This window comes from Anomaloglossus baeobatrachus, chromosome 12 (assembly GCF_048569485.1).
Source record: "Anomaloglossus baeobatrachus isolate aAnoBae1 chromosome 12, aAnoBae1.hap1, whole genome shotgun sequence".
Classification (NCBI taxonomy): domain Eukaryota; kingdom Metazoa; phylum Chordata; class Amphibia; order Anura; family Aromobatidae; genus Anomaloglossus; species Anomaloglossus baeobatrachus.
Window position 1 is genome coordinate 56,654,373 of NC_134364.1, and position 25,388 is coordinate 56,679,760.

A 25,388-nucleotide genomic window follows, 5' to 3' on the forward strand; every position below is an offset into this window, starting at 1 on the left:
TGGATAGACGGATAAATAGATAATAGAAAGATGGATAGACAGATAAATAGATAATAGAAAAATGGATAGACTGATAAATAGATAATAGAAAGATGGATAGACGGATAAATAGATAATAGAAAGATGGATAGACAGATAAATAGATAATAGAAAAATGGATAGACTGATAAATAGATAATGGATAGATGGATAGACAGATAAATAGATAATGGATAGATATAAAGATGGATAGATAGATGGATAGACAGATAAATAGATAATGGATAAGATAGAAAGATGATTAGATTGATGGATAGAAAGATAATCAATAGAGTCCCTGTGAGGACACACTGCAGTTCTCGTGATCGGTAATGTGTTCACATTACCGTCCGTGAAAAATAACCTGTAGTTACCCCTGTAGCATCGCTCACTGAACAAGGCTGCATTGAGTATGTGTCAGACGCGGCTGGATGCAAGCGTTGTGGGACCTGCGTGGATTACGTCGGAGCTGTGTATTTGAGGGGGGGGGTTAATAAAGTGGTGAAAGAGGGGGCTTTTTGTGTTTTAGTTAAAAGAAAGGATTTTTCGGTGTGTGTTTATTCACTTTACTTGCAGGTTAATCATGGAAGCTGTCTCAGACGTTGTCATGATTAAGCTAGAACTTAGTGGCAGCGCATAGCTGCCATTAACTCGTTATTACCCCGATTGCCACCGCATCACGGCAATTGGGAAGAGCCGGTACTGTCGCATAATGGATGCAACATTCTCGGGGTAGCAGAGGGCTGATATTCTTGGCTGCGGGAGGGGGGGGGGCATTAACTATGGCCCTCGCCCTCCCCAGCTATTATATATATATATATATATATATATATATATATATATATATATATATATATATATATATATATATATATATATATATATATATATATATATATATATATATATATATATATTATTTTGCTACATGGCTATTAGGGCCAGATTACGAAGCGCGGGGGTGCAATCTCCTGCCTTTATAGGTTGCCAACCTTTGCATCCAGGTAGGACTTATTCCTAGGGCCACTTCTTTAAGGATTTCTTTTTATCAAAGTCACTTAATCTTTTAGTCCTTGTATTTTGTTTGGCATATACCCCCCTGTTCCTGTACCAATAGTACCAATTTTTTTATTTTTGTTATTGGTTCTATTTCAGTTTTGTGTTTTTAATTCATATCTATAAAAAATAGTCAATGTTTTTACTACCTTGTATCCTTGGAATATGGATATTTTCATGTGTTAGCTATGTCAACAGAAAATTGAAAAAGTTATAGCTTTTGGAAGAGAAGGAAAAATGAAAAGTGTAATAATGAATATAGTCTGTGGCCGAAACGGGTGAAAGGGGTTTTCCATATATCCAAATTTGTTAGAGCAAGAAAATAAGTAGTAAAAAAAAAAAAAAATTCTTATAACTGTAATGCACTAAAACCAGTGCCACCAATCTGGCAGTGTCCGCTGAGCCTGGAAGTTATGACTTCCTGCCCATCGGTCGTCACCTAACCATTGTGGTCACAGATTGGCTGCGGCAGTCAGGTGACTGATCGCTTCCAGTCCCGGAAGTAGAGACCAGCAGAGTGGTGGGGCTAGAGATGTGGGGGTTCAAAAGGTAAGTTACAAATTTTATTCAGTGCTGTGGAAAATGCTACCTTTCTTTTCTTTTGGGGGCCGTCTGCTTTCTTTTGGGGGCCGTCTGCTTTCTTTTGGGGGCCATCTGCTTTCTTTTGGGGGCCGTCTGCTTTCTTTTGGGGGCCGTCTGCTTTCTTTTGGGGGCCGTCTGCTTTCTTTTGGGGGCCGTCTGCTTTCTTTTGGGGGCCGTCTGCTTTCTTTTGGGGGCCGTCTGCTTTCTTTTGGGGGCCGTCTGCTTTCTTTTAGGGGCCGTCTGCTTTCTTTTGGGGGCCGTCTGCTTTCTTTTGGGGGCCGTCTGCTTTCTTTTGGGGGCCGCCTGCTTTCTTTTGGGGGCCGCCTGCTTTCTTTTGGGGGCCGCCTGCTTTCTTTTGGGGGCCGCCTGCTTTCTTTTGGGGGCCGCCTGCTTTCTTTTGGCGGCCGCCTGCTTTCTTTTGGGGGCCGCCTGCTTTCTTTTGGGGGCCGCCTGCTTTCTTTTGGGGGCCGCCTGCTTTCTTTTGGGGGCCGCCTGCTTTCTTTTGGGGGCCGCCTGCTTTCTTTTGGGGGCCGCCTGCTTTCTTTTGGGGGCCGCCTGCTTTCTTTTGGGGGCCGCCTGCTTTCTTTTGGGGGCCGGCTGCTTTCTTTTGGGGGCCGGCTGCTTTCTTTTGGGGGCCGTCTGCTTTCTTTTGGAGGCCGGCTGCTTTCTTTTGGGGGTCGGCTGCTTTCTTTTGGGGGTCGGCTGCTTTCTTTTGGGGGCCGGCTGCTTTCTTTTGGGGGCCGGCTGCTTTTTTTTTAACTGCTTGGACACTTCCCTATGGAACTGCAAATAGAGCTTATTTTTGGACTAGGGCTTATATTTTAAGCATACTCAAAAGCCTTCAAAATTCTACTAGGGCTTATTTTCAGGGTAGGTCTTCTTTTCGAGGAAATGTAAATATGGATTTCTGCAGTTTCCCTGCTGTTGGATTTAATAAAAATCCAAATCTGAATGCAATTGGAGGTGCACTGAGATACAATATGGCACCAAAGATTAGGTGGTTTTTTTTTTCCTCAATAGAATAATGCAGTCATTTATGCTATTCAGTAAAGCCACATCTAGTATATTGGGATTGGTTTACAATGGTGTATACCTCCGATGAAGTTCTCTAACACAGTGCTAAAAAAAAGTTAAGAATTCTCCAAAAATAAAATAGCTGCAAAATGGTTTGTGTGAATCCTTTGCAGTGATTATCCCATGTCTGGAGGTTTTATAGGGGCACAACCAGCACAGCCGTGGGCTATGACCTCCTGGGTCACAGGTTTAGAAGAAGTCTGATATGTTTTCTATTTGTTGAACGATATTGAAGATAAAAGCCGGTGACTTGTCTTTGTGTACGCAGCACCTGCGCAGGGCTCTGTAGCCATTCCTCTTTAAAGTGCAGTTATGCTGTTACCTATAGCCTGCAGGTATAGAAAACAGCTCATCGCTACTGAACCACATCAAACTGCACAGATGGAAGCTTTCCTCCTAAATATCCTTCATAGGTGGCAGATCAGACGCAGCGTCACATCTGTGTATAATAGATGGTTTCTGCTTTATGTTTCCAGTTTTAGGTTCCAAGGAACCAGGAAAGGTTTGGATGATTGATTTATTGTCTTTGATACTCATCATCCAATCGTTATACGGGGAAGTTAGTTACAAATTTGCTTCCTTGGAAGGAATCCTAATATTAAAGGGTTATCTTATTTTTGGGAGTTTCTAAGGATTACCAAGACTGGCCTATTCAAAACTTCTGGACATGTCACTACTCACTTGGGTAACCTTTAGCCTTAATTACGGTCTTATAACACTTTCCCACGGAGTGAACCAAGTTTTTAAGTTCTTCAAGTGTTAATGATGTGAAACCAAGGTTGCATTATTGCTTATATTTTATTTATTAGTCTTTGGTTGCTTCTGACTAACAAGTTTCATTAATCTGCTCCATAGAGTTTTGATGGGATTAAGGACATCTTCAGGCCATTTAATCGGCTCCATAGAGTTTTGATGGGGGCTAAGGACATCTTCAGGCCATTTAAGCGGCTCCATAGAGTTTTGATGGGGTTAAGGACATCTTCAGGCCACTTCAGAAGTGTAATATGATTATCCTGAAACTACTTTTTGCACACAGCAGCCACATGCCGTAGAGCTGAAACCTGTTGAAATGCACTTGACATTAAAATTACAACACCAATAAGGAAAAGTTGTGTAATTATGAAAATTTCAACATGGATAAACATGGTAATGATATGCCAGTGATGAAAAATGGAAATACGTTTTTCATAACTTATTCAGTATCAACTTTGAGTACCACATACATAAATACCTGCACATACCGCCTTGGCTGCTTTCACTGAGGTTATTACTGGTTATCTGAGGAATGTTCTGCCACACTTCATGCACTTAGTTATGCAAATCATCAAGATCCGCTGCTGGCAGCTCCCTTTGTAAATGAAGACCAATGAGGTCCCAGATATCCTTTCATTGTTTCTAATGGGGAGCATCTTCTAGACCCCTACCCATTACTAATTTAGGGTTTCATGGCAGCTGTAATTTTTTGACAAATCACAGCTGTCATTAACCCCTTATATTGCCTGATTGCCATTGCATGAGGGCAATCGGGATGAGCTTGGAAAAGTGCCAGGATTGGTGCATCTAATCTTCTAATCATCTAATTTCCAGACCCCAGCTATATGCTTTATCTTGGCTTGGTATCAAAATTGGGGGGGAACACATGATGTTTTTTAAAATTATTTTTTTTGAATACTAAAAAAAAGCTGTTTTTCAAACAAAGCCAAGATAAAGCACAGAGCTGTGGCTGCAGCCTCCAGCTGTCTACTTTATCTGCTCTGAATAGCACAATACTGGAGACCCTACACCATTTTTTAGTTTTTTTTTTATTTTACTGCCCTTCGGGGAGCCAAGCAGCTAGTGTGAGGGCAACCAATGAGATGCTGGCACAGAGGGTGGGGGTGCAGTCTGAGTGCAGCCTATCACAGATGCTGTCACAGGTAGTTAGCGGGGGAACAGTGAATATTCATAAGATTTAATGAGCGGACCTGGAAGCAGTGTGACAGCCGTGTTGAAACTCTGTAAGTATAATTATCCTGCTTTACTCCCCATTTTGCTTCCTTGTAAATGTATTTTTATGTGGGCAGTCGACCATGAACAGTAACGGAGTTCCCTGAGAAGTCCGTGTTCAGGGTTCGTGCACAGACACTTGGTATCTCGTTTGGACCCGAAACTTTACAGTTCGTGTTTGCCCATCACTACTAGCTGTACAAAAGAATAACTAGTAAACAGGTGTAAACAATATTGAATGTAAAAACTAGATCAGATCTAATGATATACTAAGCAATAAAGCAAGACACCTGACATACTAAGAAAATTCTATCTCCTTAGGAAGGAAAAAAATGTAAATAAACATGAAGTATTTGATAAATTGACTACACAAATAGTAATTATCAGAGTTGGGTAGTAGGGTATAAGACCAGCCACATCACACGTTTCGCATTAGCTTTTTCATGGGCCTATAGTTCCATTAATTGTACAGATTGTGCCTACATATTTTGCTGACATGGATCCTCAAGTCATAACATTAATTGGATGTTTCATCATAGGTGTAATGCAGTCCAGATGCCATCACTACTGAACAGGAAGATTCTGATCTCAGTCCCAGTGGTTCTGATCTCCTCAGTCCCAGTGGTTCTGATCTCCTCAGTCCCAGTGGTTCTGATCTCCTCAGTCCCAGTGGTTCTGATCTCCTCAGTCCCAGTGGTTCTGATCTCCTCAGTCCCAGTGGTTCTGATCTCCTCAGTCCCAGTGGTTCTGATCTCCTCAGTCCCAGTGGTTCTGATCTCCTCAGTCCCAGTGGTTCTGATCTCCTCAGTCCCAGTGGTTCTGATCTCCTCAGTCCCAGTGGTTCTGATCTCCTCAGTCCCAGTGGTTCTGATCTCCTCAGTCCCAGTGGTTCTGATCTCCTCAGTCCCAGTGGTTCTGATCTCCTTAGTCCCAGTGGTTCTGATCTCCTTAGTCCCAGTGGTTCTAATCTCCTCAGTCCCAGTGGTTCTGGATCTCCTCAGTCCCAGTGGTTCTGATCTCCTCAGTCCCAGTGGTTCTGGAACTTATGACTATTTGATCAGGGCAATGGTTGCAAGACATTTTTGTATTAGCTCAGAAAAGTGAAATAATATTTGAGAAATGCAAATACAGCTTCTATGCATATTGAGGTTGGGGGCGAACTGGATAATTGCATGTGTCTATAACGCTTTGCATTACAGTTTATGTTGAACTGTAGAGAGGGCGTCTTTCATTCTGTAGCTCGGCGGCCGTCCATAAAGCTGCATTTCTGCCAACCAGTGCATCGGAAATAGCTTGTCCTGGACACACGTCCTATATCTCAGTGATGTACCGTACTATAAAGCTTTCCACAAATAAACATTTCATTTATACCAGGTCCCAGGAAGCTGCTGAATTATACTTATTGCTTTCTGCATTGTGTTTAGGAGGAAATTGAAGATTTTTGCTGATTACCAAGTTACTTGGGGGCAAATAAAGGTAGAATCTGCAATGTAAAAGATACACCTTTGGGGACAATTATTTCTACTTCAATTCATGTATTGTGGACTGGAAAACAAAATCCAAATAATGTTGCATGGTTTGTTTTCTACTTTCCAGGTCTGTGCTAGCTGCAGAATGAGCTAACTGAGAATCTATCAAAGAGCTCTTGTTGACGTGGAGTTTATAATGGAGTTTATAGGGATTATTATTATTATTTATTATTATAGCGCCATTTATCCCATGGCGCTTTACAAGTGAAACAGGGTATACGTACAACAATCATAAACCGTACAAAACAGACTGGTACAGGAGGAGAGGACCCTGCCCGCGAGGGCTCACAGTCTACAGGGAATGGGTGATGGTACAGGAGGTGAGGACAGAGCTGGTTGCGCAGTGGTGTACTGGGCTGAGGGCTATTGTAGGTTGTTGGAAGAGGTGGGTCTTGAGGTTCCTCTTGAAGCTTTCCACGGTAGGGGAGAGTCTGATATGCTGGGGTAGAGCGTTCCAGAGTATGGAGGAGGGATGATTGAATATCACAAATATTCGGATTCGCGAATATTCGACGAATAGGACGCCGCTATGCGAATATTCGATGCGCGATGTAAGTCTATGGGAAGCCCGAATAGTTGCTATTCGGCAACTATTCGGGTTCCCCATAGACTTGCATTGTACATCGAATATTCGCAAATAGTCGAATAGCAGCGACCTATTCGTCGAATCTGGGCATAGCCGAATATTTGAGGTATTCGATCATCCCCATTGATAACCTCTTTTATTTGTATTTCTCAGCTCATTTTTGACCACATCAAAGTTCACCTCACCTTTGATGTGGTCTGTGTTCATAAATCAGCACAGAAGAGCTCAAGTTTGATCTGTCTTTTTTTTCTGAGCGCGGTCATCGCCGTGAGATCACTGATTAATCCTCAATTAAATCATTCTGCAGCCTGCACCGTGCGGAGAAAGATTGTATTCCTGAGCAGGGATTTCAATAATGGTGATAGAAGGGTTTGTCCCATAGCAATAAACCTGTCCCTTACCCGGAGCCGTGCGATGGTGAGGACTAGTCTCCTCTCTGCCGATAGTCCTCTAGATGTTGTAACTGTATTTTCTCTGAAACTCTCTGGCCGCCATCATGAATCAAGCGACCATTCCCCTTTAATGACTGACGATCCTTCCGGATTCTCATTGACATATATATGAATCTGATACATTTTTATAAGTAGCACTAAATGAATTTGATCTTCTTCCCAGATGAGAGCCGTCTGTGGTGAGACACAAGTGATCTCATCTCGTGTGTTGTGATCTCATCATCGTAGAGAACATCTGTTGTGTTTTTTTTTCTGCCACTGCTGGAAATGTCTGAGGTCTTTCAATAATTCATGCTCTCTCTATTCTCCGGCCAGAAAGCTGGAAGTAGCAACAAATTAATTAGTCGGAAGTACTTCTAGTAATTGCTGGCCAGACTGAATGCTTCATGGTACACTCTTAATTACTGTGTTTTGGACGAAGTCGCACGCGTTTCATCCACTGCAGGGCCCGCAGTATACAGCACAGAAAGGCACTAAATCTGCTTTAGACGACGTGCCTGCTGGAAATGTGGCACTTTTAAAATGAATATTATGTTGTAAATTTATGCAAAAATCAATGTCTCAATATTACTGCTTGTTCCTCATATAGAAAACAAAAATTGGGACTTTCACCCCTTAGTTGTAATTTTTCATGAGTTGCTTACATAGCGACTCCATAATTCAACTCTTCTGTAGCATCTAATGCTCTATCTGCAGTCTGTAAGTTGCATTTTGCATCCGCCTGTATTAAGGTGATCACTGGGTGGCATCAAATTAGGTAAATTATGTGTATCATCGCTACGAGGGGCTGCTGATAAGTCTTTGGCTTTATTCAAAAAGAAATGAGATAGGATGATGAAACTTTACATTTATTCCACATACTCTCCACCGATGTCAACAAACTTCTTACATCGGTATTCCAAGTTCTGTAAGCCTAGCAAAAAGAAGGATTTTGACACTGTCTCAAACCAGGCATCCGTAGCAGCCATGGCATAAGAAATGGTGTGAAATTTGGTACCCTTGAGTTTTTTCTTCAGGTTTGGTAACAGATAATAGTCAGAAGGAGCTAGATCTGATGAGTAAGGTGGGTGGTCAACCAGCTGGAAGCCCAGCTCTGCCAGTTTTTCTGTCGTCGCTTGTGCAATGTGACAAGAGGCGTTGTGTTGCAGGAAGAAGATTCCTTTAGACAGCTTGTCGCACCTTTTGTCCTTCAGAGCTGCCTTCAATTGGTCCAAAAGTTCAATGTAATACCTTGCATTGATGGTGGAACCCTTTTGAAGGTAGTCCACTGGCAGCACGCCCTCCTTATCCCAGAACACAGACACCATCACATTAGTGGCTGATTTTTGCACCCTGAACTTCTTTGGATGAGAACCACTGTGCCTCCGCTCTTTTGACTGCTCCTTGTTTTCAGGCTCATACAAATAAATCCAGGTCTCATCCATAGTGACCAGTCACTCCAGGAAGTATTTATCAGTCCGGAAACGCTAACAAATGGATCGGGAAGTTTTCACTCGCATGCTTCTTTGATCTGTTGTCAAACATTTGGGGACCCACTTTGCAGATCCCTTCCTCATGTCCAAATGTTCATGGATAATGACACAAACACGTTGATGGGAAATCCCCATGATGTCTGCTATAGCTTTAGCTGAAATTCATCGATTCTCCAATATGAGGTTGTGCACAGCATCGACGATCTCCGGAACAACAACCACTCTCGGTCGTCCAGGATGTTCCTTATTGTTGGTGCTGAAATGGCCCGTTTTAAATTTGGCAACCAAGTTCTTAACTGTGGAATATGAAGGGCATTGATCCCCCAATGTCTGCGACATATCACCATGAATATCCTTCACGGACTTTCCTTGCGGAAACAAAAATTTTATCCCTCCTCTGCTCTCAGTTGCTGTAAATATCGCATTAGACTCCGATGTTGTTTTCCTGCGTGCGTAGAACACTGTTGCCATAAGCAACAAACACAAAATTTTGAAAACATATATTAGACACACAAGGCTTTCATGTGATGAAACATTCGTTATCACAAAGACTTATCAGCAGCCCGTCGTACCTCTGCCAACCTTCTCACACACATGTACGTTCAGTTTGGATGAGCGTGCATGTGTTTTTAGTAGGAAGAGAAAATGAAGTTCAGTTTGCATATGTGGTATAATTTTATATTCTTATATGGTGGGATTTCTCTTATGTTCTGTGCGGTTAGTTGACAAGGAATCTTGAAGTGGATGCTCTCTTTGTAATACTGAGATGCTTCTTACATTTCAGCCGGCGACAATGCAGAAGATGGAGAGCTGGACCTTAATGGGATTGACGACAATGAAATAGACAGGGTGAGACCCGATTTCTCCTTTTATGTCAAGCGATATAAATGTGTTTAATCAAGTCTGTTTTCCAGTGTATATTATTGCTCAGTTTGTTGTGTCGAGAAATGAATGGAGTTATTAGCGAGCGCACTGCTGGAAGCGCTCCTAGTGATCTATGTGACGAATATTACATTGTTAGTGAGCAGTAAAAAAGGAAATGCCCCCAGAAAGTGGTATGCATATACTGCGGGCATATCTGACCACCTGAAAAATATACAATATACAAGATCCTGACCGGGCAACAGGTACGTCCGTCCGGGAGTATCAGAGTGACATTGGGAAAGTCCTAGCTGGCAGAAATATAAGCATGAGGGATGTATTCCTCCAGAATTAGACACATTCACCTTTTGTGGTCAACTTAAAAGGGTTATTCCATAAACCATATATGTCACCTGTACACAGGATAAATGTATGATCACTTGGGGGTCAGACTGTTGGGACCCCACTGATTTTGGGTTCAGGGATCCCAACATTCCCAAATGTGAGTAAGCTGTCCATTTAAAATTAATGGACCTCAATGCTTTCAAATCTTGTTCTTGTAGTCCTTCATTGACAAAATCTTTAGTGGGCACAGTAAGTGACTTGTATAAATAAGCATTGTAAGGTCCCCCACATTACAGAGGACTCTCTGCTCTTCTGGCAAATTGCTATTAGTAAATTTTCTCTGGGAAACAACAATACTGGAGCATAATTTTTAGTCTGCCATTGTTTTGTTACTCCGTTATTCCTCCTGGACATGTAAGAATACATTGATAATCGGGTGCTACCAACCCCATTATGCAAACTATCTCTTCAGGGAGGAAGAGGATGAACTCTGGTGCCACCTATTAGAGAGAGCAATCCTAAAAGTCAGAAGTGACCCTTTAACTAGCCTTGTCATATGACGTAGGAGTTATGCCAGATCAGAAACTCAATTTGCAGACAGTGTTTTGGGATGATTGTCCCTCGTCAGTGCAAAGTATGAGATATGATCTGGTTATATGAAAGGCTATGAAGTGGTCTAAAGGGGCTTAACGTCTCCTCACTGGCAAGCTGGAATGGTGTGTCAGTCTCCGCAAGCTTCCCCTTTAAACCCTGTCTTAGCCTTTCATACAGCCAGATCAGATCTCATACTTTGGACTGTCGAGGGACAACCACCGTGTCTGCAAACTGAGGTTCTGATCTAGCATAAATCCTAAGTCATACGACAAGACTCATTGGAGCGTCACTTTTCACTTTTTTGATTGCTACCTCCAATAACTGGCACTAGAGTTTGTCTTCTTCCTCCCTGAAGAGACAATTTGCATATTTCCAAGAGGAGCATTGTGGCTTAAAGTCTCCTCGCTGGCATGGTGTGTCAGTTTCCGCTAGGAGAAAAGCTTCCCCTTCAACCACATTATCAAATCTGTCTTATTACTTGGTCTGACAAACAGAGCGCTGGCAGTAGAGTATCCGAGCCGGTGTGAGGGCACACTCCATAGGCACAGAGCTCACAAAACATTCATAAAAAGATGTCCTAGTTGGGCACACAGAGGAACCCATGCACTGGCCTTTTTTTTTAGCCATTTTTGAAGCACATCTGAACCAGCTATTTTTTTTTTTATAAAGGAAATTGAGCCGGTTGCAGCCCTGAGTTCCTCCCCTCTAGGCCTGAGCTCACCCCGGTGTTTTCCCCCTCTTCTCCCCTTTAGTATATTCTGAATGAGAAAGAAGCTGAAATCAAGACAGAGCTGTGGATGAAGGAGAACGCGGACTACCTGCGGGAACAAAAGGGTAAGCACCTTGATTGTGCATTCACTCTCTCCTGTCTCGGTGTGTCAGTAACAGTGACAGGATGCAGAACACATCATTCATGTTTTGTTAACGTCTCGCATCTCCATCTTTCAGAAAAGGAAGAGAGAATTGCAAAAGAAAAGGAACTGGGTATATATAAGGAACAGAAGGTAACCCCTGATGTGTGTGCGGCCGTGTGTGGGATAGACTAGTTATTTCCTTCTCATTCTGTGATCTGCACTTTGCTTATTTATAATTTCAATTGTTCAGACTGTAACAAGATAATAGTACTATAAACCGAAGTCCAGACGGAAACATACCACACACGTAGTGTACGTACACGCCACGGATCAGTGACGAAATGGGATATTCAGAGCGCACTCGTGTCTCGTGTCGTGTGCTCCTTTTGTTTAAAGGGAACCTGTCGCAATGAAAATGCGGTCACCCTGGGGTTGAGCAGGAGGAACTTGACAAATTTACATATTTTTGTGTAAATTAAGTCAGGATAAGTTATAGATTGAAACCAATGTTCTTTGTAGGCTTAGACGTCTAGTGGGTGGAATGACTCAATGATTGACAATCGTTCCCATATCATTCATTCTAAAGGACCAATCCTAAGCAAAGAATAAACAGAGATTTAAAGGAATAAAATACAAGGTATAATAAATGTGAAGGAAATACATAATTGTCGGGAAGCTCTATAAACGGCAGTACAGTTACATTTAGTGACAAAAGGACAAACTGGATTTATCAGTATTGCTGAACAAAGGGGCTTTACCTGGAGGTGTCAAACATGGACTTTGAGCTTTCAAGGGTTAGCAAATGGTTGGTAACCGGTCAGAATATTTCCCATTTATTGTATAGAGAGAAGTGGTGGAGGTACAAGATATATACAAGGTACTTGCCCAATTAGAACACAGCAATTTTAAAGGGAACCGGTCACCAGATTTGGCGGCTATAAGCTGCGGCCACCACCACTAAGATCTTATATACAGCATTCCAGAATACTGTATATAAGAGCCCAGGCTGCGCTGTAGAACGTAAAAAACATTTTTATAATCACCTTGGGGGGGGGCGGCGCTTTCCAATCTGTTGGGCGTTGCTGCTCTCCTGTCCGGTGCATCCTCTCTGCTGCGATCTCCATCCTCCTCCTTCCCAGCTCAGTGTGGATGACATGTCTACATCATCCACACATCTGCTGAGGGCAGATAAAGGTACTGAAATGCGCAGGCGCGAGGAAAGGTTAACGACTGCTCATGCATGCGCAATACTTTGATTTGCCCTGAGCAGGGCAGATCAGAGTGCGCCTGCGCAGGACCTCAATGCCGGCTAGTGTTCATGACGTAGGACGCGTCATGCACGGACCTAACTTTACTGCCTAAAGTTCATTTGATTGCCGTGGCCATAGCAACGGCTTTCAAATGATGTCCCCTGCTTTTTCTTACAGCAGGGGACCATTGCTTGACCCCAGGGGGGGTGGCATCGCCACCCCCCCATCGACGATCGATGTGATTGGCTGTTCAAATCTGAACCGCCAACCACATCGTTCGCACTAATTTCGGCAAAAGTAATGCCTGAATTAGTGCGATACTGTGAGATCCTGCTATGAGATGCTGTAGCAGCTACAGCATATCATAGGTGGACCTCAAACATGTCGCCCCCAGCCCCTGCAGCACTGATTAGAGCGATCGTGCTATGACACGCAATCGCTCCAATCAGTGTGCAGTGGGGCGGTCTGATCTGCAGGTGGCCACCCTCCCCAGGCCTGTGCTGGTCTGGGAAGCCCTCCCCCAACATGTCTGCAGCGTGGACTGGCTGGTACTTGTGGTACCACGCTGGCGCCGCTGATGTCACTGCTCCTGCTCCACATGAGTACTGTGAGTACTCTGCTCACCTTGCAGCCCGTGAGCGCTCCCGTGACGCCCCCTGCGCGCTCCCGTGATGGCCCCTGCCCGTGCCCCCCTGTGATCTGCCCCCCCCAGCCCCGATCTGCCCCCCGACATCCCGATCTGCTCCCCCCACGATCTGCCTGCCTCCCCCATGATCTCTATTCTGCTTCTGCAGCTCCTTCTCCGGTATCCAACTCCCCCTTTGCTCTCCCCCTCCCCCTCTGCTCTCCCCCCGACGTCATCTTACCTGTCTTCACCGGGTCGTCCGAGGTCTTCACTGGCACGATCACATCTGCCTCCATCGCTGGGTCCTTCCTGGGTATTCTGCAGAGCTGTCCATTTCGCTTGCCTTCTGTTCCTCCTGCAGTTCTTCTGGTCAGTGATCCTCCTGCTAATCCTCTGGGTACTGTGAGTATAACTTTTTTTTTTTTTTTTTCTTTCTGTATCTCATGTCCATTTTTACACCTCATCCGTCCGTGCGTCCCACCGAGCGCTAATCAGGGATGCAGATAACGTATCTGCATCCGTGGTCAGAGTTCGGCTGGACTTTTTTTTTTCTCGTATCCCCGACACTTTTTGTATCGCATCCGTCCGTGCGTCCCGCAGAGCACTGATCAGGGATGCACATAACGTATCTGCATCCATGGTCAATTTTTGGCGTGACTTTTTTTTCCGTATCCCTGACGCTTTTTGTATCGCATCCGTCCGTGCGTCCCGAGCGCTGATCAGGGATGTACATAACGGATCGGCATCCCTGCTCAATTTTTGGCGTGACTGTTTTTTTTTTTTTCCATATCCTTGACGCTTTTTGTATTTCATCCGATCGTGCATCCTGCAGCGGCCGATCAGTGCACCGCGTCTGTGCGTATGAAAAGTCAAATGGCGTTCCTTCTCTTCTGAGTCCCGCCATGTGCCCAAACAATTGATTTCCACCACATATGAAGTATCTGCGTACTCAGGAAAAATTGCACAATACGTTTTATGGTGCATTTTTTCCTGATACCGTTGTAAAAAAAAAAAAAAGCTACCTGATTGATGCAAAAATTTTGTGGTAAAAAAAAAAAAAAATTTTCACGGTTCAACGTTATCAACTTCTGTGCAGCTGATGGGGGTACAAGGGGCTCACCAAACATCTAGATAAATTCCTTGAGGGGTCTAGTTCCAAAATGGGGTTATTTGTGGGGGAGTTCCACTGTTTAGGCACCATAGGGGGTCTCCAAACGTGACATGGCGTCCGCTAATGATTCCAACCAATTTTGCTGTCAAATGGTGCTCCTTCTCTTCTGAGCCCCGCCATGCGCCCAAACAATTACTTTCCACCACATGTGAGGTATCTGCGCACTCAGGAGAAATTGCACAATACGTTTTATGGTGCATTTTTTCCTGATACCCTTGTGAAAAAAAGCTACATGGTTCAAGTAACAGGTTTGTGGTGAAAAAAAAAAATGTGTATTCATGGCTCAACATTATGAACTTCTGTGGAGCTCCTTGGGGCTCGCTAAACATCTAGATAAATTCCTTGAGGGGTCTAGTTTCCAAAATTGGGTCACTTGTGGGGGAGCTCCACTGTTTAGGCACCATAGGGGGTCTCCAAACGTGACATGGCGTCCGCTAAAGATTCCAACCAATTTTGCTGTCAAATGGTACTTTTTCTCTTCTGAGCCCCGCCATGCGCCCAAACAATTACTTTCCATCACATATGAGGTATTGTCGTACTCAGGAAAAAATGCACTATAAATTTCATGGTGCATTTTTTCCTGATACCCTTGTGAAAAAAAGGCTATCTAGTTGAAGCAACAGTTTTGTGGTAAAAAAAATGTTTTTTTCTTTTCACGGTTCAACATTATAAACTTTTGTGAAGCCCCCAGGTGTTCAAAGTGCTCACCAAACATCTAGAAAAATTATTTGAGGACTCTAGTTTCCAAAATGGGGTCACTTGTGGGGGAGCTCCATTGTTTAGGCACCACAGGCGGTCTTCAAACCCGACATGGCGTCCGCTAATGAGTGCAGCTAATTTTGCACTCAAAAATTCAAATGGCGCTCCTTGCCTTCCGAGCCCTGCCGTATGCCCAAACATTTGATTTCCACCACATATGAGGTATCTGCGTACTCAGGAGAAAATGCACAGTAAAATGTAGGGTGCACTTTCTCTTTTCTCCCTTGTGAAAATGAAAATTTTATGGCTAAAGTAACATTGTGTTAAAAAGTAAAAATTTTCATTTTTTCCTTCCACATTGCTTTGGTTCCTGTGAAGTACCTAAAGGGTTAATAAACTTTTTGGATGTGGTTTTGAGCAGTGAGAGGGGTGCAGTTTTTAGAATGGGGTCACTTTTGGGTATTTTCTGTGACCTCGGCCTCTCAAAGTCACTTCAAATGTGATGTGGTCCCTAAAAAATTATTTTGTAAATTTTGTTGGAAAAATGAGAAATTGCTGATGAACTTTGACCCCTTCTAACTTCCTAACGAAAAAAAATTTTGATTCAAAAATTGCGCTGGTGTAAAGTAGACAAGTGGGAAATGTTATTTAGTAACTATTTTGTGTGACATATCTCAGATTTATGGGCATAATTCAAAGTTTGAAAATTGCGAAATTTTCAAAATGTTCGCAAAATTTCCTAAATTTTCACAAATAAACGCAAAAAATATTGGCCTAAATTTACCACTGACATGAAGTACAATATGTCACGAAAAAACAATCTCAGAATCGCCAGGATCCGTTAAAGCGTTCCAGAGTTATAACCTGTCAAAGTGACACTGGTCAGAATTGCAAAAAATGCAAACGAGAAATTACGACCAGAGTCCAGGGTACAAAGTGAAAAAACTTTATTGGTAAATAGGTGCAGGGCGGCACAAACAAGTGTGGACATAGGCAATGATCTTTAGCGGACTGCTGACAAACCATAAATAATGATTGCTAATAGTGGTAGCGGTTACATGTAAACCGGTGTACCTATGTATGCAGTCAGATAATTAATAGTCCACCAAGGAAACTGCATGAAATACACTAAAATACGAATGGGTCATAAACCAAAACAACCTCCTCAGAAGACCATGGCAATCACATAGAGTATATGTTAAGGTAATAGATAACAAACAGGGTTGCACAGGGTTGGTGGAGGATTATGGAAGGGACCCCAGCCGCCAATGATGAGGGAGACAATGGCAGATGCAGTTTTACCTGGAAAGTGTGGAGACCAAAAGAGCCTGCGTCCAACCCAACGGCCGTTTCGGCTGTGAAGCCTTCGTCAGGGGGCGTGGCAAAGTGAGGGGAAGTGGGAGTTATAAAGGGGGCGTCTGCCAATCAGAGTGGATGGAAGAATTGGCGTCTCCAAGTTGCGCGCGCTGTCCAGGGCAACCAGGGACGCTTAACGCGCGCCGCACCGCTCCCCGCCTGACACTTCCGGTCACATGACTACCATGTGTGCGCATCACATGGCAGTCACGAGAGCGGACGTCACGCAGGGTGATACGGTGCGGCGCCGCAACCACGTCCCGGCGCCCATGGCACGCATGAACACATCTCTCACGGCCGGAGCAATAGGATATTAGAGGATAAGGACAATATATGTCCACAATATAATACCATGGGATATACCATAGTTACCCACACAAGGAGTGAATATACAAATGAATATGAATGTAGTCACATAAATACTATATCATGCATAAGTATTCGGCATTATTTAAAGGTCATAGCATAAGCCGTACCTCATATCAAAATATAAGATATGTGATAGAATAACGGTTAATACACCAAACATTGGAATACCACTACCAGGTGCCAAACAATGATAGCATGTGAGTGCATATGTATGCACCCACAGCCCACCAACGCACTGACACATGTGCACACACCAACACGCATACACACACACACACACACACACACACACTCTCACACTACCTCACGCACACGTGCATATGCACTGTTCATGTATACACCACACACAAAGTCATACACGCACATGCACACACACATGCACACACACACACACACACACACACATGCATGCAGAGACATGTGACCCAAGGACCACATTCAACCACATACTCACACATACACCCATCATATATACGTGCGGGTATGTGCACATGCACGTGTGCGCACAGGCCATGCACATAACATGCACTCAATATGAGCTAATGCTAGTGTGCCAATATAAAATTCACACACATATAATCACGTCTGTATGTTGGCCCTAGCCACCTAGACACATACGTGCACATACAGGTGTGTGTACAAACACCTACACAACCTACAACGAGCGCAGTCACACACACGTGTGTGCGCCGGTCATGCAAACATGTAAACGCACCAACATACACCGGACACCAAGGTAATAAAATGGACATTGTGTATATAAGGGCAAAAGTACATATAACCAAACATTATCCTATAGTAAAAATTCTTGATCAGTCTGACGGTATTGAATTGATGATTCCTCAAAATGGTCCGGCCGAACATATGGATAATCCAACATCACATGCAGGACAAATCCGGCAAAAGGAAAGGAGGACGCCTAATAAAATCATAAAAAGAACATATATTAATGTATTATAAAAACACAAAGGAGGAAACCCCCTCAGAGAAAGAAACCACGACCATCACAAAAATGAGGAATAAGAGATGTTTTCATTTAAACCCATGGGATAAAGAGTTTTGAGAGTCCAAATCCATCTGGCCTCCATCCTGGCCAGTCTCTGACTGATCTTGCCGCCACAGATGTTGGAATCAAGGTGATCGATACCCCTGACCCGTAACAACGCTGGATTGGACTGATGATATTGTCTAAAGTGACGTGGGATGGTTTTTAAAGATGAAATATCTTGGCAATCTGCTGCTGCAATAATCCCATTTACGTGCTCACGAATGCGCACCTTAAATTGCCTAATCGTCAAACCAACGTAAATTTTGGGGCAGGGGCAGGTGGCATAGTAGACCACCGCCGTCGTAGTACAGGTGATGTGTTTTTTTATGGAAAAAGTGTGTTCCCCCATGGAGTCGGAGAAAGAATTAGACCTGTCCACATTTGGACAGGCTACACATCGGCCACAAGGTGCACAGCCAGTACGAGCGGTCATAGAGCCAAACGGGGAAGGCTGAGCGACTCCCTCATAGTGGCTGGCAACAAGATGGTCGCGTAAATTTCTGGATCTCCGAATACTCAACATGGGTCTGTCAGGGATTATTTTGGCCAAGATCGGATCGGCCTGGTCATTAGGGTGTTTTAGTGGCCGGGGGTGAAGGAGTTAATAAGTTTGATACTTGTATGCGTTAAAGAATCCACAGCATTTCAGAAAGTGTGCGGCCATTTTTTTGATTTACAGACAGTGGCATATAATTTTGACTTGATGATTGGTGGCAGCGTGTTGTGTCGTCTGTATTGGGGATGTGATTTATGCTCACTTTATAGCCGGTAGCAGAGGTTGAGTGCTGGATTGGGTGTGAGGGGATAAGTTAACTCTTGCAGACACACCCTCGTCACATGCTGAGAAGTGTGTACGTGACACTGAATCTTTAAACCACAGAGCTGTATATTAATCTGCTCACCTTCTCATGCTCACGTTAATGCTCTCTTTAAAGCTGTTGTCCAATTAGGCCATTCTTTAACCATCTACAGTATAGAATATAAAGGGAGGCTTTGCAAAGAGCTGCTGAAGATCAAGATTTGTCACCACCATGTATTTATAATTTAACTGCCTATTTGTTTAAAGAGAATGTGTGAGCAGGTTTTGGCTATGTAATCTGAGAACAGCATGATGTAGGGGGTTAAAACCCTGAATTAAGGAATGCGTCACTTATTAGGCTGTGTGCTGTTCTTTCCACACAATATAAAGGGTTTATCACCAGGAGAGTATCACTGCTTGGACTACAGCGCATGAGAGCCCTTGTCCAACAACACCCCCTCCTCTGATAAGCAGCTCACTCTCAATAGACAATGCATGTAGAAAACTAAGGGGGGGGCAGCTTTCTGAGCTCTGCTACTTCTAATATAACTGTGTCACAATTGCTGTACTCGCTAAACTAAGTGATACATTATTGGACAGGGTCTCTCTTCCTATATTATGCTGTGTGCTCTAATGAAATGGCAAAAACCTGGTAACAGAATCCCTTTACATAGACATCATGCAATACTGCATTTCTCCAGAAGTGACCATTAGGGAATAAAAATCTGACTACCCACAACGTTCCCTGGGTATCGGAGTGGGTTGTCAGGATTATTAGTGGTAGCAGGTGCTAACATCAAGGGGACAGGTAAGCTCTCCAATCTGCTCATTTTAGTATATACTTGTAGTTTTCATGTAGTTATAATGTCAGAGGATCTTTTCTCATAACTCGCCATTGTGCTGTTCCTCTATTATTCCTCCTAGACATAAATCGTAAAGTGACATCTGGGTGTTACTAGTTGGGAGGGGTGTTTTACTACAGACTGACACTAGCCAATCAGGGCTATTTATATTTGAATGTGTAGGGACAGACACGCCCCTTTGACAAGAGGCATAGTAAAACATAGTTGTTCATTCATTCATAAATTTTATTTTTTATAAATTGTCCATTCATTCATTCATTCATTCATTCATTCATTCATTCATAAATATACAGGAGGAATAACAGAGGAACAACACAGAATTATAGGTAAATAAAGCTTGCTTTATTACATGAAGAATACAGGTCCTGTATATACTAAATCAGACCTGTTGGGAGAGATGACCAAGCGCGGAGTAAAAGGTCGGAGGTGAAGGCTATCCTGTGGATATATCAGAAATGTGACCGTGTAACAGTATCAGAATCCATTCATTTGGCCAGTAGCTACTAATTAGTAGTAGTGCATTATACTAACATTGTATGTACAGTACCTCGGAAATCGAGGTGCACTCCACATTTTGTACTCCCCTAATGGGCACTTTCCATCGTGGCCTCTAGAGACTTAAATCTAACAATGTTTCCATCAAGGAAAACAAACGCGGTGTGTTGTATCAAATTCATCCTCTTCAAAGCCATAAGCCCCTTTCTTGCAGACAGCTTAGTTTCTCCGCTCGGCTTTGAAGATCATGAATTGGAATGACTGACCTAAAGGACAAGAGAGACTTCAAAGAGAGAAGAGGTCAGGACGCACGGGGGGAGTGGGAGCAATCATGGGAAATAATGAAGTGATGCGAGGGCGCTGGACTTCAGGCCCTTGGACATGACACTGTGCCTCAGTTTTGATCGCTGCAGGCTGTTTACTTTTTTAGATGATCTCATTTATTGTTGTACAGACCCTACTATTCTTTACTCTCTGTATCACTGTGGCTGTGGGTGGGTAGCATTTTGTAACCACCCATAATGGAAGAGTCCTGATAACAATAGTGTGATGGAAATGCTACTTAAAGGGCAGGTCCATCTATTATTTTTATTTTTTTCTGATCGGATATTTCTAAAATGAAAAATGTGTCAACTTTGAAAACAACTTAAAATAATCTGTTTTATGTCTACAGATCCTATAGAGACTTGTTTCCATGGTAACAGACTACAAAGTCTGTGTAGTCTGATTCTGCAGTCGAGATCAGACTAAAGGTTTGTATTCCGTTACCATGGAAACACTTAGTTATGGATATGTGCTGTATACACTAAACAGGAAATATTAATTAAAAGAATACTGCAGAAAGGAAAGAAAAAATAATGCTATGCTTATCCCAGGGGAAGAGCCCAACCCTAGATAAGCATACAATAAGGATAAAGGTCACCTACACATATGCCTGGGAGATCTGTGTGACCTCATTATGGGATGCCGTATAGGAGTGCAGGTACATTGTCATCTATAGGCAGGAGGACTGTGTAATACCCACTAATATCTGTACCCCAAGTCTCTCATCACGGGCAGAATTTCCTGCTCTTTGTATGATGAGGACCTGCTTAGTCTGTATGGAGTGAGTTAAAGGACGAGTTCATGGTCCCCATACATTCCTATGAGTTGCTGTAAACATAGAGGTAATATTTTCCTCCACCCGCCGTTGTATATCCTTTCAGCTCAGTCTGTTTTCTTTGTCTGCCTCTTTCCATTCAGCTCAATTAAAGCACTTGATTCTGGACCATAAATTATTTGGACCTAATATAATTTTGCTGAGTCGAAATAATTGCAATAAACAACGAGGAAGATAAATAACACTTATAATTGTAAATCTCAAACTGCAGTACAGGCGGCCAGAGAAACAAAATGTTTTATTCAGTTGTGTGCCAGATCCCGAGAAGTCTAGACACACTGAGATCTGTAGGTAATGCTGCCATTACTAGCGCTGTACCAGTGTTCGCTGAGCCGCCTCGTAATATATCCTTCATGGCTCTGCTGATTTACAGATATCAGAAGACGCCATGTGACAAACTCAGCTCTGCTACATTGTGATATCCATGCAATGAAAACTATATCTATTACCAGCTATTGGAGGAAGTTACACAGTTAGTCCAACTGTACACATGAGATGCCTGTCGTTTCGCCAGCTCTGCCATACACAGGAGCGCTCGCTCAACCGGGGTCGGCTGTGTTCTTCCTGAGAGAGTCGTTGCCAGTTATGTCTGGGAGGACGAAAGGATCAGCATCCCAAAATCGAACGTGTCTGACCATAATCATCTCTCTGAAAAACCAAATGTCCAGGACCCCTCATATACGTTAGGCTGTCAGCCGAGCCTGTTGATATTGGTGGGGTCTGCAGACATTAGTCTGTGTGGGGGGGCTTAAAGCAGTATTCCCATCTTCAAGATGCAATCTTAGTATGTAGTAGGCATAGTAATAATATTAGAAAATGCCTCCAATTAGAAATGTAGTATAGTTCTCCTGATTAGTTATCTCTTACCTCATTTGCAGGGCATTGCATTAGCCATGATTACGACCATTAGCAATTATCATTATTTTAGTGGTTGTAACCATGGATACCTAGGCTACAGTAATGCCCTGTACATGAGGTAAGAGACATGGCTATATCAGGAGAACTATACTACATTTCTATTTGGAGGTATTTGCTAATATTATTATACCTACTGCACATTGGGATCTTGGAGATGGATACACATACTTTCCTTCAGTTGCAATCCGCCGTTTTGGAAAACAGCGGAATCCGCTGTTTCCCATAGACTTGTATGGACGACGGATTGCGAGTGATGGACCTGCGTTGCTTCTGCTAGGCGACGCTGCGTTGCTTCCACTGGGCGGAAGGAACGTAGCATGTTACGTTTTTTTGAGCAGCGCAATCCGTAGGATTTCGCTGCGCATGCTCTCTCTGGCTCCCTGCACACGTAACCAGGGTAAACATCGGGTTACTAAGCAATGCGCTTTGCCTAGTTACCCAATATTTACTCTGGCTACGGGTGCAAGGAGCCAGCGCTAAGTGGTGTACGCTGGTAACCAAGGTAAATATCGGGTAACCAAGCAAAGTGCTTTGCTTAGTTACCCGATGTTTACCCTGGCTACGTGTGCAGGGAGCCCGACACTTCCCCGCTCGGCTCCGCCCCCTCCCGCATGCGCGCGCGCACACACACACACACACACACACACACACACACACACACACACACACACACACACACACCTGTCCCCAGCCATGCAGTCCCCGCAGCACTGACATCCTCAGCGCCATGGCCCCGCTCGGCTCCACCCACCCCGCACTTCGCCCCCCGCACACATTCTCGGCAGCCGAACGATCAGCTGATCACCCGGCGACCGGCTGCTGTTAGCGATCAGCTGATCACCCGACGACCGGCTGCTGTTAGAGATCAGCTGATCGTTCACAATAGTCTGCTGCTGGTAAAACTGTAAAGAAAAAAAAAAAAGAAGATTCCGTTGTTTAGTACGATCCGTTGCATCCGTTGTGCCACTAAATGCAACACATCTGTTGCATCCGTCACACAACGCAATGCAACGGATGACGTTCAACGCAAGTGTGAAACTAGCCATGCTTGTTGCAATTGATAGATTCTCTTTGAATGAAAAAAAAAAGATTCGTTTCCAACAGTCATTTGTAATAATGCACATTTTGGCTGGCCGTATATATGTCTCATGGTTTGTTTCTATCACATTCACATATTGTATGAAGCTGTGTTCATATTTTTATGCAGTGACATTTTTAATCTTTATGATCCCGGGGGTCTGCTCGTGACATTTATAGCTGTTCCAAAGGTGTTTTCGATGGTTATAAAGTATGACATTTCTCCAATTGAAACAGTGTGAGCAAAGAACCAGCGTCAAATCAATACTGCGCTTTTTTTTCTGTGCCTCCTCCCCCCCCCCCTGCCCTATCGAAGGTGATATTTTTTGCAACATTATATTGATCTATTGACGTTCCATGTCTGAAGAACCAGTCCCAATATAGCAAGCTGGTATAATGTGTACGTGATGGGAGGTGTGTATAATGCACATAGTGGTAGAGCACATATATATATAGCGCTTGTATTCTATCATTTGGGCATTCTGGTGCTGCTTTGTTGGTGATAACCCAAAAGGAGTATTTGTTCTTTGGAGATCTTTTAGTTGTCAGCAATTGATTTGGTGTATCGAGTCCCAAATTTTCAACATGTCTTTGTGGTGGTCTGTGAGTTTTAAGTCCTCCTCAACAACTCTGGAAATATTAGCAGTGCTCAATTTACAACATATGATTTTTTTTTTGGATCTTGCTTTTCGTGCTAGCGTTTCTTAAGGTCTCAGTTGTCAGCTGGTAATTGTTATAAGGCATGAGTTGTCAAGTGACATTGTGATAAGACGCCATCGATCAGTGGGCCAATGTGTCACAGCTGGGGATAGATGCTATACCGGCCGTATGGTACAATGCAAAAGGAAGGGGAAAGGAATGCCCTATCGCTAGGGAAAAAGGGGAAGTGGTGACCTCTGACAACAACATACAGCTCAACCTCACTGCCCTCACCAAACCTATACAGGTTCCACACCTATTGTCGAGCAGGAATACTTCAACCTAGGCAAAACCTGATCGGGGCCTTAAGGATGGCGAGTATCAGCCCTTGTCAATACCACGAACGCTAAGGGAGACAAAAGGAAACCCTACAGGGGAAACACAAATACTAACATCTGAGTCAAGGTAGATAGCAAAAGTCAAACACATCTTAGGAGTAGTCTCTGGAACAACAAGACGAGACAGCCGCTGCAGATCACAGCCAAGAACAACTATAAACCACCCCAGGGTGAGGTTTATAAAGGAAGTCAGAGGATGGCAACTGAGAGGAAGAACTGACAATTTACCAGGATCATAGAGTCCACTGCTGCAGAAACTGGGTACTGCCCGATAACATGTGCTGCCAATCTCTTGGATTTTCAAACACTCGCTGCCACTGGATTGTCAGCCGGCCATGATGCTTCCATGACAGGTCGTGACACAATGTCGTGAACCCAATAATAATTTTATTTTTTATGTTTTTCCTTCTTTAAAAACATTTCAGGCTAAGGAGAGGCTCACAATATTTTGTTTTTCCAGCAAGGAGGTACCATATATGTTGTCACAGAAGTATCCGTATTTGTTAGGTCCATGTTTCTCCCCGCTATATTTAGGGCTGACACTTGCAGCAGTTTGCCGTCACATTTATGCAAGGACTTTATTTTTTTCTGATCTGCACCCTCCTCCTATTGCTGGGCCGTCTGCCGCGGATTTATCACAATTTATCAGGGCTGGCATATGCAGAACATGTTAAATTGGCTAATACATTAAAGCCATCTGTAGCATAAATTACTTCAGTCACAGGGCAAACGTGATTGATCTGTTGGTCCCGGCTCATGCCAAGTGTTTAAGCATCTGTGGTCCGGTGTCTCTGTATTAGTGTTTTGTGTCGGGAAATCAGATTTGTCCATTGATGTCTGTAGAAAGTATTGATCTCTTTTCAATGGATCCTAATGGATACCATAGTTATAGGATCCATAAGTGGTCCTATAACTCTGATTCTAGAAGTAGTAATACACCCTGTCCCAAAAGATGTACATATTTTTGCAAACACTCGGGTAGTTCCCTATCTAAAAAACTGGACTAATGTGAACAGAATAACCCTGTAAATATATGTATATACAGGCGTATTTCCATCTTGTCCACGGGACTTGTTATAAATTTATAGTAGCCTGGATTTCACCAGGCCCTGA

General features: G+C 43.4%; 1 protein-coding gene across 1 annotated transcript in view; it reads left to right on the forward strand.

Annotated features, from left to right (window-relative positions):
* Positions 1–25,388, forward strand: part of BRF1 (BRF1 general transcription factor IIIB subunit) — a 358,870-nt gene that overhangs the window by 262,177 nt on the left and 71,305 nt on the right. The window contains exons 12-14 of the mRNA XM_075330967.1: positions 9,540–9,604; positions 11,308–11,389; positions 11,504–11,559. Coding sequence (XP_075187082.1) covers positions 9,540–9,604; positions 11,308–11,389; positions 11,504–11,559 — 203 coding nt within the window. The remainder of the gene's footprint in view (positions 1–9,539; positions 9,605–11,307; positions 11,390–11,503; positions 11,560–25,388) is intronic.